The 16,731-nt window shown below is 39.3% G+C and overlaps 1 protein-coding gene across 6 annotated transcripts in view; it reads left to right on the top strand.

Annotated features, from left to right (window-relative positions):
* rnf220a (ring finger protein 220a) overlaps positions 1–16,731 on the top strand; it is a 514,999-nt gene that overhangs the window by 443,118 nt on the left and 55,150 nt on the right. For all 6 annotated transcript variants that reach the window (XM_078560991.1, XM_078560995.1, XM_078560994.1 and 3 more), the window contains one exon: positions 14,344–14,452. In XM_078560991.1, coding sequence (XP_078417117.1) covers positions 14,344–14,452 — 109 coding nt within the window. The remainder of the gene's footprint in view (positions 1–14,343; positions 14,453–16,731) is intronic.

The raw sequence follows: 16,731 nt of genomic DNA, 5'->3' as shown, positions 1-16,731 counted from the left end.
AGAAAGCCTGATAATGAATTCATTACGTGCCAGAAACCTGGCTAGACAAAAAAAAACTTGACTTTTGTTTTGAAACTTCTTTTTGTTATTCTCAAGTTTCTCTGGTGAATTGTTGTTTTCCTGAACAGCCTCACCTGATACCAGTACTGGAGAATAGAATATTTTCCATTTCTTGCAACCAGACCCTCCACTTTGGTTTGGAATAGAACAGGCTAGATCTGATTTTTTTTTCTGTTTGTGGGCTATTCAGTTGTTTATCCATTTGTCCTGTTTCCATAAATATAAAATCACAGTAAAAAAACATCAAATTGAAGTTTGCTTTATTGAAGATAATGGCATCATGTTCTTCACTAGAAGCTGCTAAAATAAAACTGAAGTATTCTTTCCTTTTTTATAGGGTTTTGTGGGCTATAGTTTACACACACATTGTCTAAAAATGCCAAGTTTGCCTACATGACAACAGTTACTACACTTCTAGAATAATTCAATCACTGAAGTGTTCTAGGTGCCCCAAGGGTGTGAAAGGAACAAAATAAATACAAGTTCGTTCTTTCTGAGGGCCGATATACTCCTGTTTTTTTCCTAACAAGATAAAAAAATGCCTTCTGTCTCTTTACAGTTTCATAAAGCTGCTGCTTGTATCTACTGAATCATGAAATGATGGTAGGAAGACACTAGATTGCTGTAGGAAGAATCTGAAGGTTACAGTTACAAGTATTTCAAACTTGTAATGAGTGCACGTTTGCCAAAGTGAAATATAACTGGTACGCCAAGTTAATTAACTGAAGTGGGTAAATATAATCTGATCTGTGCCCTGATAAATTCGCAGGATCTTAATTTGCTTTTCTACTTATTGAGTAGGTGTTGGGTATTTCAGTTCAGTTATTGATTGAGGATTGCAGGTGGTCAGTTAGAAAAAGTTGTTTTGATTTTTCTGAGATGGGTGATTTGGCTCTCGGTATGGGTGTATTACTTAAGCCTAAGCCTATGGCAAGGGTTAAAATGGGGAGAAAAAAATTAAATTACTGACAGTACATGATAAATGAGGACCCTGACAGTGCTGGATTTATCTGATATTTGATTCAACTTATTGAATAGATTTTTTTTGAAGAAAATTAGTTAATCACTAATTAATATATTCTCCTATGTGAAATATGGCATTTATTTCAGTTAATTTTCTTCAAATCTCTCTTGGTCAAATATATCAGCAGTTTCTGTGGTACTGCCCGATCAGAGATTTGAACTAGGGAAACAAAAATTAACTGGGGTGCCTGCTTCGCATTGCTAACTAATGAATGCTATTGGAAGCATTTATGTGCTGATGTTTACTTTGCCTGACCCTTGCAACATCAAACTAACGTATTACCACTTAGTGTTTGGGGTCAGGTGAGAAGAGTCAGTGCATGGGTGAGGCTATAGTTGCCAGTGGAACAATATTCCAGCATGAGCTACCATCTATGAGAGGTAAGGAAGGAACATTAGGAGGCAGAAGCTTAGTAGCTAGACTCACTGATCAAAATAATTTAAGACCGACCATTTAAACATACTGGATAAGAATGCTGCATTTCTCCAAAAATATACCAGGCTTTCATCGTCAAAACTACATTCTGTACTGCTATTTCTGTTTCCTACATCCTGTATCCTGTCAGACCACATATGGTTTTATATTCAGGTTAGAACTGGATAGAAACTGGCACTGTCACATTTGGTCTAGGACTCTTCAGTTTTAAAGGCTTTTCAGTGCATCTATCTGATCCAAAATCATAGAATGGTTACAACACAGGAGGCCATTCGGCTCATCGTGTCCATGCTGGCACTCTGCAAGAGCAGTTCACCTGGCCTCTCTCACCTTTTCCCCCATAGCCCTGCAAATCTTTTCTCTTTAGATAATGATCCACTTCCCTTTAGAAAGCCATGATTGAATCTGTCTCCACCATACGCTCAGGCAGTGTGTTAACATTAAACCCGGCACAGTCACTGAGGCTCGCTTCATTCAAGTAGAAAGCAGCAGTTATGTATCTCCCAACAAACTAATCTAGGAAAAGCATGACAGTCATAAAGATGTGAACTTAAATTCAGAGTAACTCAGAGGCATCAGCCTTGGCTCAGTCGTAGTAGCATTCTCGACTTAGAGCCAGAAGGTTGTGAGCTCATAAGTTCCACTTCAGAGACTTGAGCATGTTATTTAGCTTGACATGCCTGAGTACTGAGGGAGTGCTGCAATGCAAGAGATGCTGCCTTTCGCTAGAGATTTTAAATTTAGGCTAACTACTCTCTTTGGTGGACATAGAAGGTCCCATGTTGAAGGAAGAGCAAGGGTGTTTTCTTGATGTCCTAGCTTACATTTATCCCTCAACCAACATCACTTAAAGTGGGTTATTTGGTCATTTCTCTCATTGCTGCTTGTGGGACTTCATTATACACAAACTGGCTACCACGTTGCCCTACATTAAAACAATGATTGCATTTCATAAGTGTGGATCCAAAGATGAAATGGGAGTTTTATTGATTCATTATGCAGAACTGGCCTTAACCCCTCTCTGTTCATGCTATGCCAATTTTGTTTTAACAGGGAACATATTTAGATGGTAAAATAGTTGACATCTAACCAGTGCACATCTTTTTTCTGGTTATGACCTATCATTAAAGCACTACCCTTTTGAGTTTAAATACAATAGAAGCAGCCATCCAAATATTTCTGGCTTCTGAGTATGTGTAAACTAATATGATTTAATTAATGGATTGCATAGTGAAGCCATCTGAGATGTTAATTTGGGAATTCCGCTGTTTAATTTGAGGAGCAAAGAGCACACGTGTGCACTAATGTTTGACAAATGACCTGCTCTATCTGATAGACCTAGCTGGGTCCATTGAGACTCTCCACCGTGATCATTATTTGCTAATGAAGTTAATGGATTCCGTTAGAGGCTGCATTGTTGCCCAGGCAGAGACATGATATAAGATAATTAATTCAGCGTCTGAGTTACTGGGACTAGTGGGAGAACATGCCATTGAATAGGGTAAATTCAGATTTCTGAAGAATCATCGTAATAGCAAAATTTTCTTTTATATTTTTATGACTGATTATTTTGCGAGCTAACTGTTTCAGTACCATGTAGTTTACAAAATAAGTCTGCACATAAATGATTTGATGTGCAAACATTCTAAGCCACAGGTTTTCATAAATTAGCTTTAAAAGTTAGGAATTAAACATTGATTTATTGTTTGATGACCAAAATGACTTATCTAGGATCTGTGACTACATATGTAACCTATAAATGCTGACTGGTGGTTATATCCTTCATTAATATATTTAAATAATGATATTTGATATAACAATGTTCTCTTTTGAAAGTGTTAACTTATGCAGAGATATTGTCACACCAACATTGATATTCGTCCAGCACCTTGCCCTAATAGCTATTCCTCATGTGAACTTGGAGAATGATTCTTGGCAGGTTATCAAAAGCTTACAGATCACTGCCAGATCTGATCCTAACCTTACTCAAAAACTAGAAATGCACAACTTCCATCAGAAGTCATTACACACAAACAGGAACCCTGGCTGTTCTTTCTCTTCTTACACTCCCCATGCTCAAATGAGTATAAATTTAAAAAAAATAAGAGGGGTTTCAGAAATAAGTTTAGAATAAGCACATGGAATGTAGTCTATGGGTAATCACAATCCTACCATTGTACGTCTAAACAAGTTTGTTTTGTGTGCACCCACAAATGAAATAGTAATACTTTCAGTCAAACCAGATAGTAACTTGCATATTGAAAACCATGGATCCCTGTAAACCTAGGTGAAATGCACCAAAATTAAATGGGTAATGAGCACAGCCCACTTAATAAATGTGATTTTAACAAGGTCTGGAGCATATGATCCTACAATAACTAAATCAATATTCTCTTTATTGATTGTGCAGTATTCACATATTGCACTGGTCTTTAGGTAGCACAGCAATTTTTTACAACTAAATCAGGACTTGATGTAACCTACTCATTGATTACTGGCTACATCACACCTGCTACTTGGCTTCTTCTGGACATATTTCTAAGAATTATTTTGTCTGCCCATTTGTTATTTAGATGAACCACAAAACATTCTTTGATTACGAAAATTGCCTGGTGAGCTTGCCTAAGGCCTGTGACATTGCTTTCTGTACAACTAACCATTTGGGGTGCACAAGATTGGTATAGGTTGCATGCTTCTCCCCCTGCTTTCAGACAAAATCAGTGCTTAGCATGGGGAAGATATCCTTTGTACACTGTGTAAAGAAACATAAACTGTTGAAATAGAATGGATTTAAATTTTTATTGCACAGAGCAAAATCAAGAAATTCCTCCAAAGCAAGTAATTAACAGGGACCACCTGCAATCTTTAATACATTCACTTCCAGAGCTATCCATTCTTTAACCAAATAACTTGTGGTTTTTTTCACGATACTTGAATGGCTGTGTATAGATCTTTTTACGCATTTTTCTTCCCTGCTCATACTTTGCAGCATAAATTTGTTATACTTATTTGCAGCGTGTTTGTGTTTTGGCAGAAAAATGTACAGCTGTCCTTCAAAGATTTGTAGAGTTGCTGTTGCAAACTTCCTAAATTGCAAAATCAATGTGTGACTGCCAACGTGTGAAATTCGCCCAGACCTCCTGAGTGCAGTGAATAAATGTACCCGGGCTAATTTGAGCAGCACTAAATTGCCAGGAAACAAATGCCTTTTCAATGCTTGACACTGAAGCTTGCTTACTTGCACGGTAGATGTGGTTTATAGGGCCCTTGTGCAATGATAAACGACTGCTGGTTACACTGTTACATAAAGTGATCGTTTTGGTCTTTTGAAAGCTCCTGCTGTGATTTGAGGATGTTTATCAAATCTGAAGTATTTCTCACTTGTTTTAGATCCATGAATTAGTTAGTAAGTGCACCACAAGAAGGTCTGTGTCATACACTGCTGTTTGTTGGTGAAAAGCTGCCTACTGTTTGGTGCATAAGATTAAATTCTTCCTTCTTGCCTCCCCTTTATCTCCTCTCTCCCCCAACGGGATAATTTATAACTTCCGTCGTTCTCTTCTGGGTTTAGAAGGTGGGAAGAGCATCTCCTGTGTAGTTCTCTGCTCTTAGATCTACAGGGAGTGCAACTTATGCCAAGATTTCACCTTTATCACTCCCACCAAATTATTTGCTATTGTGTAACTGGTATAGTATCACCATGTTATTCTTTTTGGTTACACAATATATTGAAGCTATTAGTGTCCTGATGTTTTTCGAGATTTTAGTTGCTGTGTGACATAGTTTCTGAAAGGCTAGAGCTGATTTCTGGAACAATTCAGTTTGTGATGGAAGTTTTAAGGTTTTGGTGCAAATTGCTTCAGTGCAGTATATCAAACCTTTCCACAATGACTACCACCTCCCGTGGCCACCAATGGCTTCACTGCCCAGGGTCTCTCTGACTGTCTGTAAACAAGCTGACAGTGGGCTTTAAATCAATTAGACTGTGCAAATTGCTGCTTCAGCACTATGTATTTCTGCCTAGAATATGTTGTTATATGTTAAGAAAATTACATTTGCAGAACCATTTCAGCAAATCTGATGAAAAGTCACAGACCTGAACATTAACACTTTCTCTCTCCACAGTTGCAGCCAGACCTGCTGAGCATTTCCAGCAATTTGTGTTTTCATTTCAACAGTATGGTTTAAGTAAAATAGAACATTTTCCTTCTGCTACCAAAGACAAATGATGAATTATATTATCAACTTTATGTATGACACATTATTTCCTTAAGACTGTTCAAATCAAGGTGTCCCCTCCCTTGTATAGTCTCCCTTGTTCACATGTCTCTGAGAGTACTTGGGAGCACAGACCAAAGGCAATGTTGTGTTGACATTTTGTTTTATAGGAACAGGAGTAGACCATTCATCCCCTCAACCCTGCTCCACCTTTCAGTTTGGTTAGGGCTGATCTGTTCCTTAACTCCATTTATCAGCCTTTGCTCTAAATTCCTTAATGCTTAACAAAAAAAAATCAATCTGTGTCTAGAAAACTTCAACTAGCCCAGCATCCATATTCTTTTGGAAGTGAGAGTTCCTGATTTCCAATACCAATTGTGTGAAAAAGTGCTTCCTGATTACATTCCTAAATGTGCCCCATTGTTCTGGATTCCCCCACCAGAGGATGTAATTTATCTGTATCTACCTCATCAAATCCCTTTATCATTTTAAAGACCTTGATTAAATCCTTCTAAACTCAAAGGAACACAATTTTATGCAACCTGTTCTAGTGGTTTAACTCTTTAAGCCTGGTATCATTTTTTTGTTGAATCTGCACTGTAACCCTCTACGGTCAATATAATGTTCCTGATATCCAGTGCCCAAAACTGAATGGCCATCCTCTAGATGGAACTGACCAATGCTGAGTACAGCTGCTTCATTAGTTCCTGACTTTTGTATTCCAACTCCATTAGATAAAGAGCAACATCCAATTCACCTTTTAGATTACATTTTACATGCAAACATCTTTGCTCTCTATTAAGGAGATATTCCAATTTATTTATCTTGAATCTAAAGTGTATAACCTCACATTTCCCCACATTTGATTCCACCTGCCCTACTTTTGTCCACTCATTAAATTTATGTTCCTTTCTAACTGCCGTCCATAGAGACTTATTTGTACCTCCTAACATTGTGTAATCTGCAAACTTAGATATACAACTCACTATTCCTTTGTCCAATTTATTAAAGTATATGGCGACCCAGTACAGATGTTTGTATTGGGCATTACTGAGTAGAAAGTAGTGTAGAGATTCATCACACTGGCTCCCTGACCACTTTGCATGCCATGTGCATTTCCAGTGAGGGAATTCTCGAGGGGAGGAATCTCTTGCCTGAAACAGACGGATGCTTTGTTTTAATATTTTGAAGTTCCAATGATCCCACTTTAACATTTCAACATCAGTGACAACAACCTTATAATTAGCACCATTAACATAATATATCCCAAGGCATTTCACAGGAGCGTTATAAAGTAAAACTAGTCGTCAAGCCACATCAGGGAATATTAGGACAGGTAGCCAAAATTTTGGTAGAAGACGTAGGGTTTAAAGAGCATCTTAAAGGAAGAGAGACATAGAGAGTTGGAGAGGTTTAGAGAACGAATTCCTGAGCTTGAGGCATGGCAGCTGAAGGCACATGGTGGTGTAATTAAAATTGGAGATGCTCAAGAGGCCAAAATTAGACGAGTTAAAAAGAAATCTGAGTGTTGTGGGCTTGAGGTAGTTACAGAGATAGGGAGGGACAAAGCCATGGAGGGACTTGAAAACCAGGATGAGCTTCATTAAATTTTCTGATATTCTTGGATTCATTATAATGAATGATCATGGGAACTGAGACTCCAATTTAAGTGTCATCAGCTGTTCATTTGAAAAGCTCCGGAAGAACACTCTTTGAACAATTTACAGAATGTTTTTGTGTCACTTTTGTTTTTGCTACAGTGCGTTTGAACATTTTTGGCAGCCTTTTTTCTCCCAACACCATCATAGAAAATCCTTATGGGGATAAGCCCTTTTCACGACATTTTATTGAAAATATTCAGGAGACCTAAGCTAGTAATTTAGGGAACAACAACTTAGGAAAACAATTTCTATTTGTATAGTATCTTTAACATTATGAAACATTCCCAAGGCGGTTCATAGGAGCATTATGAAACAAAGTATGACACTGAGCCACACAAGAAGCTATTGGGTCAGAAGCCCAAAAGCTAGTTGAAAGAGGTACATTTTAAGGAGTATCTTAAAGGAGAAAAGCAAGGTAGAAAGGCAGAGAGGTGTGGTGAGGGAGTGCCAGAGCTTGAGATCTAGGCAACTGTAGGCCCGGCCACCAATCGTGGAGCAAATATGATTGGAATGTGCAAAAGGCCCAGAACTAGATGAGCAAAGATATCTGAGGGTTGTGGAGGAAATTACAGAGATAGGGAGGGGTGAGGCCACGGACGGATTTGAAAACAAGGATGAGTATTTTAAAATTAAGGCGTTGCTTGACTAGGAGCCGATGTATATCAGTGAGCACAGGGATGATAGAGGAATGGGATTTTCCATGAGTTAAGATACTGGCAGCAGAGTTTTGCATGACCCTGAGTTTATGGAGGTAGAATGTGGGAGACCAATCAGAAGTACATTGGAATAATTGAGTCTAGAGGTAACAAAGGCATGGATGAGGGTTTCAGCAGCAGATGACCTGAGATGGGCAAAGTCAGGCGCTGTTACGGAGGTGGAAATAGGCAGTCATAATGATGGTACAAATATGAGGTTGGAAGCTCAACTTGGGATCAGATGTGACACCAAGGTTGCACAAAGACTGCCTTAATTTCAAACTGTTGACAGGGAGAGGGATGGAGTGCATATCTAGGGAGCAGACTTCATACCTCAGCATGACGCTGAGAAGCTGAATTTATTCTAAAATGACTGAAAATAAAAAGCTGATATCAGGTAAAGTAACCACTTTAACTATCGGATTGTTGTAAAAACTCAGTTGGTCACCAATGTTCTTTAGGTAAGAAACCCTGCCATTTTTACCTGGTCTGGCCTCTGTGTAGTTGACTTTTAATTGCCCGCTGAAATGGCCTAGCTAGCCACTCAGTTGTATAAACTCAGAGATAATCAATTAATGATGGCCTTGTCAACAACACCTGAGAATGAATCATTTTTTGAAGAGGGCCAATGGAGGATGCCAGGGAGACCAGACTGTATTAATGGAACTCTGCACTGACTAGAATCTATCAGCATATGTAATATCACTCATCAAAGGAACAGTATCTACGAAAGATTTGGCTTACAAGGAATTCCATAACTTGAGTTTTATCACATGCTTCCAACAGACCTGCAGTGAACTTCCACCACATAGCTTGACATTGCTGGTCTTGGGGCACAACTGACTTTTATGGTTTGCGATTATTTCAGTGGCCACTGGAATCATCAGTAGCAGAAATCAGTTAGTGATCAATAAGTGTGCAAAGTAAGTGACCAATGCTTTATTTACTTGAGTAAGAAAGTTAATCTCCTTTGCCACACCAGACTTCCCAACACAGAATCAGAGGGCTATATAAACTTGCAGGACTTCAGGAGACCAAGAGCATTATAGCGTACATTCATGTGGTCCTATACAATGCCACTATTTATAGGAATAGAAAATATTTGACATTCTCATTGTATTTTGCAACCATCACCACTGGATTGTACATGTAAGTACAGCTCGCAAATTCCTCTTTTAAGGCAGTCCACCTCTGTTAACTCAAAGAAACAGTCTTGGATGACTTTCTGATCAAGATTCCTTCTGGATCCATGTTTGATGACACATCTGTATCTGTGGGCATCAGCTGAGCACAGGTATAAAGAGGCGCTTGAGACTACTAGATTGATCACTGAGCACATCATTGACATATTGAAGCAGTACATCAAGTTCCTGATTAGATCTGGGGGTCATCCAGACAGAATAGTCTGGCTAAAGTTTTGATTTGCTTTCGGGTGCTGCATGCTGCATAGCCTCACCTTGCAAAGAAGCAGCATTATGGAGGTCTCCAAGGAGGAAGGCTAACAAGCATTTCAAAGGGAACACAAAAAGGAGCAGAAAAACTGAACATGCTGAAGAAACAGAACTTGATACTGGTCACTGAAACCATTTGTTGAGCTGTCATACAGACTCATCATACTCAGTGCAGCCCCATCTGCCCTCTCAGGTGGAAGTAAAAAATCCCATGGTACTATTTCCAAGATAGCAGGGGAGTTATCCCCGGTGTCCTGGCCAACATTTATCCCACAATCAACATCAGAAAACAGATTATCTGTTCATTATCACATTGCTGTTTTGTGGGAGCTTGATGTTTGGGAATTGGCTGCTGTGTTTTCTACATTACAGCAATGATGACACTTGAAAAACTACTGCACAAGAATACAGGAGATAGGAGTAGACCAAACGGCCAGTCGAGCCTGCACTGCCATTCAGTACAATCATGGCTGATCTTGGACTTCAACTGCACGTTCCCAACCACTTCCCATATCCTTTGATTACATGAGACCAAAAGTCTGTCTATCTCACCCTTAAATATATTCATTGATAGAGCATCCACAACCCTCTGAAGTAGAGATTTCCAAAGATTCACAACCCTTTGAGTGAAGAAATTTCTCTTCATCTCAGTCCTAAATGATCGTCTCCTTATCCTGAGACCGTGCCCCTGTATTTTAGATTTCCCAGTCGGTGGAAACAGCATCTGTGTCTACCCTATCAAGCCCCTTCAGAATTTTGTTGGTTTCACTGAGATCATCTCTTATTCTTCTAAACTCCAGAGAAAATAGAGCTGATTTATTCAATCTCTCATCATAGGACAACCCTGACACCAAGGGGACCAATCTAGTAATCCTTTGCTGTACTGCCTCCAATGCGAATATATAGGTCCTTAAATATGGAGACCAAAATTGCACACAATATTCCAGGCGTGGTCTTACAAAAGCCCTGTACAATTGTAGCAAGTTTTCTTTATTCCTGTACTCCAATCCCCTTCCATTTGCCTTTCTAATTGCTTGTTTTTGCATGCTGTGTTCCTTTTACGAGCAAACCGAAGTCTCGGAACATCAACATTTATAAGTTTCATGCCTTTTAAAAAATATTCTGCTTTTCTGTTCTTATGACCAAAGTGAATAACCTCACACTTCCCCACATTATATTCCATCTACTATCTTGTTGCCCATTCACTTAACCTGTCCATGTCTCTTTGAGCCCATCAGTATCCTCCTTACAGCTTACATTTCTAATTAGCTTTGTATTGTCAGCAAACCTAGATACTTTACTCTGTCTCTTCGTCTAAGTCATTAATATAGATTGTGAATAACTGAGGCCCCAGCACCGACCCTTGCGGCACTCCACTAGTCACAGCCTGCCAAGTTGAAAAAGCCACATTTATGCCTTACTTTTTGCTTCCTGTCTGTTAATTATCCTTTAACCGTGCTAATATATTACCCCCAACTCCATGAGCCCTTATTTTGCCCATTAACCATTTGTATGGCACCTTATCGAGTGTCTTTTGGAAATCCAGTTATACTACATCTATTGCTTTTCCTTTACCACACTTGTTAGATCCTCAAAAAACTCATAATACATTTGTCAAACACAATTTTCCTTTCGTAAAACCATGTTGACATTGTCTGATCCTATTATGATTTTCTAAGTGCATTTTTAAGACTTCCTTAATAATAGATTCCAACAATTTCTCAACGACTGATGTCAGGCCAACTGGCCTATGGTTCCCTGTTTTCTCTCTCTCTCCTTTCTTGAATAGTAGCGTTACATTTGCTAACTTCCAATCTGTTGGGACCAAACCAGAATCTAGGGAATTTTGGAAAATTGTAGCCGGCACATCCACTATCTCTGCAGCTATCTCTTTTAAAATCCTAGGATTTAGGCAATCATGATCCTGGTGATTTGTTGGATTTTAGCCCCTTAAATTTCTCCAGTTCTTTTTCTCTGCTGATATTAATTATCTTAATTTCCTCACTTTTTAGCACCTAGTACCCTGTATTTCTGGTATGCAGCTTATGTTTTCTACTCTGAAGGCAAACACAAAATATTAAATCTGTCTCTGCCATTCCCTTACTCTCTGCAATAATTTCCCCTGTCTGCTTCTAAGGGACCAATGTTGACTTTAGCTACTCTTTTCCTTTTAATATATGTGTAAAAGCTCTTACAATCTGTTTATATATTCCTGGTTCATACACTATCATTCTATTTTTTCCCCTTTCTTGTCAACCTTTTGGTGGCCCTTTGCAGGTTCCTAAAACAGTCCCAATCCTCAGACGTATTATTATGCTTTTCAACATTATAAGCCTTTTCTTTTAATCTAACACTGTCCTCTCTTAGTAAGTCACAGACGGATCTTCCTTGCTCAGTTTTTTCAATGGAATGTATTTTTGAACATTTTGAATTGTTTCTTTAAATGGTTTATTTACCGCCATGGCTTTTTGTCTATTTATCCATTCAACCTTAGCCAGTTCTCCCCTCGTACTTATGTAATTAGCTTTGTTCAATGTTATGACCGAGCTAGGAAGAGCGCACGATGTCTTACGAAAAATGTTTACAAGTTTGTCTTGCAGTGCCATTGATAAACTTTGTGGCTCCAAACAGGACAATATTTTATGAGGGATTTTGAAGTGTGTAAAATTGAGTTTTGAAGTATTTTTAAATGGAAGAGATTGATGATATTGAATTTTCATTGGCTGTGCATTGTGATGAAATTATTATATACTAGTTGATTGTTTCCAGATAATTAATTTTAGAAATTCTTATTGGTAAATACTTACTATTATAGACACATTTTGGTCTTCTCAATACTTAGCGTCTAGGAGAGGATAGTTATGTGGAAGAGTTTGTACTTTCTCATGCACAGTGGTAACATTATAATGGTCTCCATTTGAATTGAAACGTTTTTCCATTCAGCTATTCAAAGAAAAATGGTTGAACCAGTATCTGTAGCACTCCTGGGTAATTTTTTCCATTCATTTGGAAGGCATAATAATAGCCTTTCCAAGGAAAACTTTGGGCTGAATTTTCCCAGGCCTTTGGAAGTGGGGGAGTGAGTTTTTGGGGACAAGCAAATTCTGAAAAAAAGGGTGTTGGGCCGGTTTGCTGACACGTTCTCAGCTCCAGCTGATTTTCCCAAGAGTGGCCTGGGTCCAATGCCAGCAAACTGGTCTTTGCGGCAGAATAGCAATCAAGGTTATCGAATGACTAATTATTGGCACAGCTGGCATCACCTTTGCCCCCGTTATGTTAGCACCCTGGCAGCTAAGAGGAGGCAAGTTCACACCGGGCGGTTGAAGCTATGAGAGAACTGAAGGAGACTTAATGGTTACCACCAGAAAATGGCAGGGCTGCTGTCTTCCCAAGTCCAAAGCCGTATTATTGAGTGAGGATTTCATGGAGATGGATGTCCCCGGTTGCAATGGGACTAACACAGTGGCAATCATTCCACTGATATTGATGGCACCTCCATTACTTCCTGCCCCTCCTGCTGCTTAGCCTTCAACAGCATTCTCACTGGTGACACAGTGAGGGCTGCTGGCCTCCCTTGCAGTGAATTGTGATGTGTTCACCTTCCACCTCCAGAACTTACCCACTGTCTCTAATTGGATGGCAATTCTGGAGGAAGCCTGCTAATTGGCCACCTCTTGTAAAATTAAGCTGGCAGGCATGTTGCAGCAGTAAGCGGCATTTGATGTGGAAATGATCCTGCCCACCTAATATTTTCAAAGTTGGGAAAATTTCAGCCCGTTGTCTCTCCATTGGTCCAATTATTCATACCTTTATATTAGCAGTGTTACCAATGACCACATGCTTTTATATAGCACTTTTACTGAGTCGCGTATCCTCAAATTTAAAGTATTTTTGTGCCTTTCCAATTCTTTGTTTTGCAGGGGAAGAGATAGATCTAGTCAGATGCATCTAGCCTCTTGTGTGCTTTCTTTTAATGTCGCCTCTGATGCATATATCTCTGTGGCCAGCGTGACAGCATAATTATTCTTAATTTGATTCTCGGTTTGACATCCTCCCTTTACTGTATTACCCATTTAGTGACCTGACAAGAGTGGCAATCTAAAGACGAGGCTGCCACTTAGCATGATAGCACTTAAATTTGGGTTCTTTCCAGAGGTACTTTAAAACTATAGTCTACTTTTCAGTGATGCACTTGCTGATCATTCATCAGTTTATCTAAGGACAATCCTGTTGGTCTAATTCTTTTGACGTCCCTTCCCCTCCAGCCTCTGCACCCTACCCCCTCCCTCCCACTGCCCTTTCCCTAGTCATTTGCCTTGCTGTTTTTATCTCATCTGAATTATTGCTCATATTTGCTTAATATTTTTAAATGTATTGAATTTGTTGCTATGCCTATTCCAGATCTGTAAACTAAGCGATGATGAGATCAGGGGACTGATGTGGCTAATTGAAATAGGGGAAAGGCAGGAAAGACAATAGACAAATATACATCATAGCAGTCAATGCATTGTGCAGAATATTTATGTACAAGTTTGAAAACACTTGGTACTGTTTTACAGTGACACTTCCACGTTAACTTTGAAACCATGGCAATCTAGTGTGAATTTTTGTAACCATTGTGAGTTCAAACCTTATCTATTTTATTCAAGAATATTGTTAAGTACTTAATGTTGTTTATAGTTTTCCAATTATGGTAGGGTGTATGCTTTAAAAAATTGGGGCTCAACAACTGCTATTTCAAATGTGTTTTAACTAAACTAGTGAACCTCCAGTCTAATTTGTTTTTCTTGTATCTGCAGGATATCTGAAGATGCAACTGTAACGACAATTGAAGCACTGAAAGCCCGCATCCGTGAATTGGAACGACAGCTGTCCCGTGGGGATCGGTATAAATGTCTTATTTGCATGGTAGGCATCGTTTTAGTTCCAGTGTGAAAGTCCTGCTGTCTGTGTTGTTAACAATCATAATTTGCCTGAGGATTTAATTCTTTAACATACAATTTTGGAAGTAGCATTTTAAATTGAAGACAGTTGTGATCACCAGACATTTTCAGCTGCATTTGGGAGAATCAACAAGAACTGATATTAATGTAGTATCTTTAATGTATTGAAACATCCCAAGGTGCTTAACAGGAGCATTATAAAACAAAATATGATACAGCCACATAAGAAGTCATTAGTTCATATGACCAAAAGCTTGATCAAAGAGGTAGGTTTTAAGGAGCCTCTTAATGGAGGAAAAAGAGGTAAAGGTACGTGAGGTTTAGGAAAGGTGTTCCAGAGCTTGATACCCTAGGCAACTGAAGGGGCAATTAAAAATGGAGAGACATAAGAGACCAGAATTATAGGAGCACAGATATCTTGGAGGTTTATGGGGCTAGAGGAATTTACAGAGATAGGGAGCAGCTAGGCCATGGAGGGACTTGTAAACAAGGATGAGAATTTTAAAATCAAGCTGTTGCTTGACCGGAAGCCATTTAGGTCAGTAAGCACAGGGGTGATAGGTGAGTGGGGCATGCTGAGAGTTAAAACATGGGCAGCAGAGTTTGAAGGCCTCAAGTTTACAGAGGGTAGGATGTAGGAGACAGGCCAGAAGCACATTGGAATAGTTGAGTCTAGAATTAGCAAAGCTATGAAAGAGAGTTTCAGCAGGAAATGAGCTGAGAAAGGGGCGAAGTTGGACAATGTTACTGAGGTGGAAACAGGTGGTCTTTGATGGCAAATTATGACAAATATGATGACGGAAGTTCATCTTGGGAATCACGTGACACAAAGGTTGTGTACAGACTGGTTTAATCTCAGACTGTTGCCAGTGAGAGGGATGGAGTTAGTAGCTAGGGAACATAGTTTGGAGCAGGTACCATAAACAGTGGCTTCAATCTTCCCAGTATTTATTTGGAGGAAACTTCTGCTCATCTGGTACTCGATGTCTGATAAGCAGTCTGGTAATTTAGCAATAATGGAGAAGCCGAGAGAGGTGGTGGTGAGATTGAGTTGAATGTCTACGCATAGGTGTAAAAGCTTATGTGGCACCGTTGGATGATGTTGCGGAGGGGCTGAGAAGTAGGAGGAGGCCAAGGATTGATTCTTGGTGGACACTGGGGGAACAGTGCAGGTGGAGGAAGAGAAGCCATTGCAATTGATTTTGATCAAACAGATTAGAAAGAACCAGGTGAGAACAGTCCCACCCAGCTGGATGACAGTGGTGAGGCAGTGGTGTGGTCAACCATGTCAAAAGCTGCAGACAGATCGAGAGGAGAATATTTACCTTTTGTCACAGTCACATTGGATGTCATTTGTGACTTTGATCAGAGCTGTTTCAGAATTGTGGCAGTATACGAGCCGTGATGCCTGCTGTCAAGGTCATTTCACCACTTGAATCATTTTAACAACATGGCCTCAGATTATGGTACAACTGTTCTGGTTTATTGAGCACTGTGGAAAATCAGGAACTGCAAAACAGAGAGTTATAGATTACAATAAATAAAGCACTGAGTGACATGACGCTCGTACCTTGCAATCTCACCATGATTGGTCGGTTTCCTTAAGCCACTTTCAGTTGTTTGTTTACACTGTCTTTTCTCTCTTTAAATTGTTGATTTTTAAGTAGGATGTCTCCGCTCTGATACTAGGTGACACTGGATTTCTGGAAGAAATGGATTCAAATTTCTTTCAGTGTTGACAGTCAGCTTCCTATACTCTCATGCATGATTGAGACTGGTAATTTGCCTTGTTTGCAGGACACCACTGAAATTTAGCTGCCCAGTAAAATGTGTGTTGTGTTTTCAATTTTGCTGGTAATCTTTAGCAATTGCTAGTTTAAAAAACTAAATTGCATACAAACCATGATACCTGCTGTCATGGTGCCAGTAATCCATTACCACATCAAGGTCATTCCATCACTTGAAAACTGCTATTCCTGCACATGAACAGTGAGAAACACTGTACTTGACATGTGTACTTAGTCTGATTTGACTTTTCTCCAAATATGTTGCTTCTCATATAGATGTTCCAAGTGTTTCTGCATTATGTCCCTGCTCCACCCCTATTTATTGTCTAATGTGCAGAAAAAGTTGTTCTGTTGCATAATGTTAAACAGAGTGTTGTACTTCATTTGCAGCTTGGTACTTCAAAAATATATTGGCATGGATTTTGCAGTCAATGGCAAATGATCAACACTCACTGTG

The sequence above is a fragment of the Cetorhinus maximus genome, chromosome 17 (assembly GCF_964194155.1).
Source record: "Cetorhinus maximus chromosome 17, sCetMax3.hap1.1, whole genome shotgun sequence".
NCBI lineage: Eukaryota > Metazoa > Chordata > Chondrichthyes > Lamniformes > Cetorhinidae > Cetorhinus > Cetorhinus maximus.
This window is presented reverse-complemented; position numbering and strand designations above follow the sequence as displayed.